Source organism: Plectropomus leopardus, unplaced genomic scaffold (genome assembly GCF_008729295.1).
Source record: "Plectropomus leopardus isolate mb unplaced genomic scaffold, YSFRI_Pleo_2.0 unplaced_scaffold22159, whole genome shotgun sequence".
Classification (NCBI taxonomy): domain Eukaryota; kingdom Metazoa; phylum Chordata; class Actinopteri; order Perciformes; family Serranidae; genus Plectropomus; species Plectropomus leopardus.
The window spans coordinates 1-2149 of NW_024624003.1; the positions used below are offsets into that span (position 1 = coordinate 1).

The 2149-nt window shown below is 41.5% G+C and overlaps 1 protein-coding gene across 1 annotated transcript; it reads left to right on the forward strand.

The window, feature by feature from the left end:
* Nucleotides 1-225: 225 nt before the first annotated feature.
* LOC121965890 (ATP-binding cassette sub-family C member 3-like) lies at nt 226-2041 on the forward strand (the record flags this gene model as incomplete). Its single annotated transcript, XM_042516002.1, has 3 exons — nt 226-393; nt 1643-1826; nt 1933-2041. Coding segments are annotated over 3 exons (461 nt in total), but the record flags the coding sequence as incomplete, so codon positions are not given.
* Nucleotides 2042-2149: the final 108 nt, after the last annotated feature.

Sequence of the window (2149 nt, forward strand, 5' to 3'; positions counted from 1 at the left end):
GTCGACTCAGGAGCTCTACTCTATGCTGCCATCTTGCTCCGTGACCCCGGGAGTCCCCAATCAGTACTTATTTTCATAGATTCCCCTCCCTGCTTCCCATCCATTTTGATGAATGTTTTGTGTCGAGAAACATCTTTTGTAGTTTTTGATATATTGCTTAAAAAATTCACATGGTAGATTGGCCAGTGATGAAAGTGATGATGCTGACGTGTCTTGACCCTGCAGGGCATCAACCTCTCAGGTGGGCAGAGACAGAGGGTGAGTCTGGCTCGAGCTCTGTACAGCGATGCTGATGTCTACCTCCTGGACGACCCGCTGTCAGCTGTGGACGCCCACGTTGCCAAACACATCTTCGACAACCTCATCGGTCCAGAGGGAGCGCTAAAGGGCAAGGTGAGGAGAGGCTTAATCCTGGTTTTCATTGTTTTATGCATCCCCACTGGTGATAGCTGTGGCAATTATGTTTTCGGGTTGTTCGTACATTTGTTTGTCAGTCCTATTCCCATGAACAAAATATAATTTGGCATATTATATAACTGCTTGGATTCAACAATGCACTGATTAGATTTTTTGTGGTAATAGATCAAAGGTCAAGGTAACTGTGAAATTGCATCTGTTCATTTTCATGAACATGATATCTCAACAATACCTTAAGGGAATCTCTTCAAATTTGGCACAAACGTCCGCTTAGAATCAAAGATGAACTGATCAGATTTTGGTTGTCAAAGGTCAAAGTTAATGTCACCTTGTATCCATCTCATTCTGATGAATGTGATATCTCAAGAACACATTGGGGGAATTTCTTCAATTTTGGCACAAAGGTTCACTTGGAGTCAACCATGAACTGATTAGATTTTGGTGGTCAAAGGTCGAGGTCGAGGAAGAAGGCCTTGAGGGAGCCTCCTCAAATTTGGCACAAACATCCACTTAGACGTAAGATCAAACTGGTTAGAATTTGGTGGTTGAAGGTCAAAGATCAAGGTTACTGTGACCTCACAAAACATGTTTTTGTCTAAAACACAATAATTCATTCGCTAATTATGACAAAATTTCACACAAATTTCTAACGATGATAGCGTGTTATATTTTAAAGGTCACAGGGCAACTTCACTGTGACATAATGTTCTGCAAAACACTTTTCTGGCTGTTACTCTTCATAATACCTCAGGAACAGAAGGCTAGACATTTTGTCAGATACTGAATTGTTGACACTAATCTTGGGTGCTCATCTCGATACACACAATAGCACATGATATAAAGTGATACAAAGAACAAGACACAAGACAGACAATACTACATAAAACTATGCTCAAAAAGCACATCACATGCAAAACGCAGAATAAAAAGACAACACTGCAGAGCTAAATGAACTACTACCACTATTACTAAAGCTCAAAGCACCACTGTGCCTGAATCTACCCTCACAGGACTGTTAGCATGTCAGTAGACTCTTCATCTCGCTGCAGTAGAGGAAGTTGTATCTTGTCTTTTTACAGGAGAGGAAATTGTATCTTTTATCACTTTATGATTTTGTTTGTTTTTCATATTTATGACAAAAGTTTCTGATAAGATGGGTTTGCTCTGACATAGCCATGTGTGTAGTTTATGAGATAACAAGGTTTCTTTTGTTGTCTGGCTCCAGACCCGTATCCTAGTGACACACGGCATCAGCTTCCTGCCTCAGGTGGACAATATTATGGTGATGGTGGAGGGCAGGGTGTCGGAGATGGGCTCCTACCAGGAGCTGCTCAAACAGAACGGAGCCTTCGCAGAGTTTCTCAGGAACTACGCCCTGGAGGACATCGTAGAGGAGGAAGAGGCCACAGGTGGAGCATCACTTCCTTTACTCTTAAATTACGCAAAGCTCATATTTTATGGCTGAGCTTGTTTGAATAAAAGCTGTGTAACCTACTCTTAACGATGTTTTTACAGAGGAGTTAATCGAAGATGAGGAACTGTTCCCTGACGATGCCCTCAGCAACCACACAGACATGGTGGATAATGAGCCCATGATCAATGAAGCCAAGAGAAATTTCATGAGGTAGAGGAAATATTTCTTTGTAATACCAACAAGTTGAGATAGTGTTGTCATATAGTCTGCCCTTTTCTTTTGGATAAGATTAGTTAACCCTTTGAAACCTGGATCAAC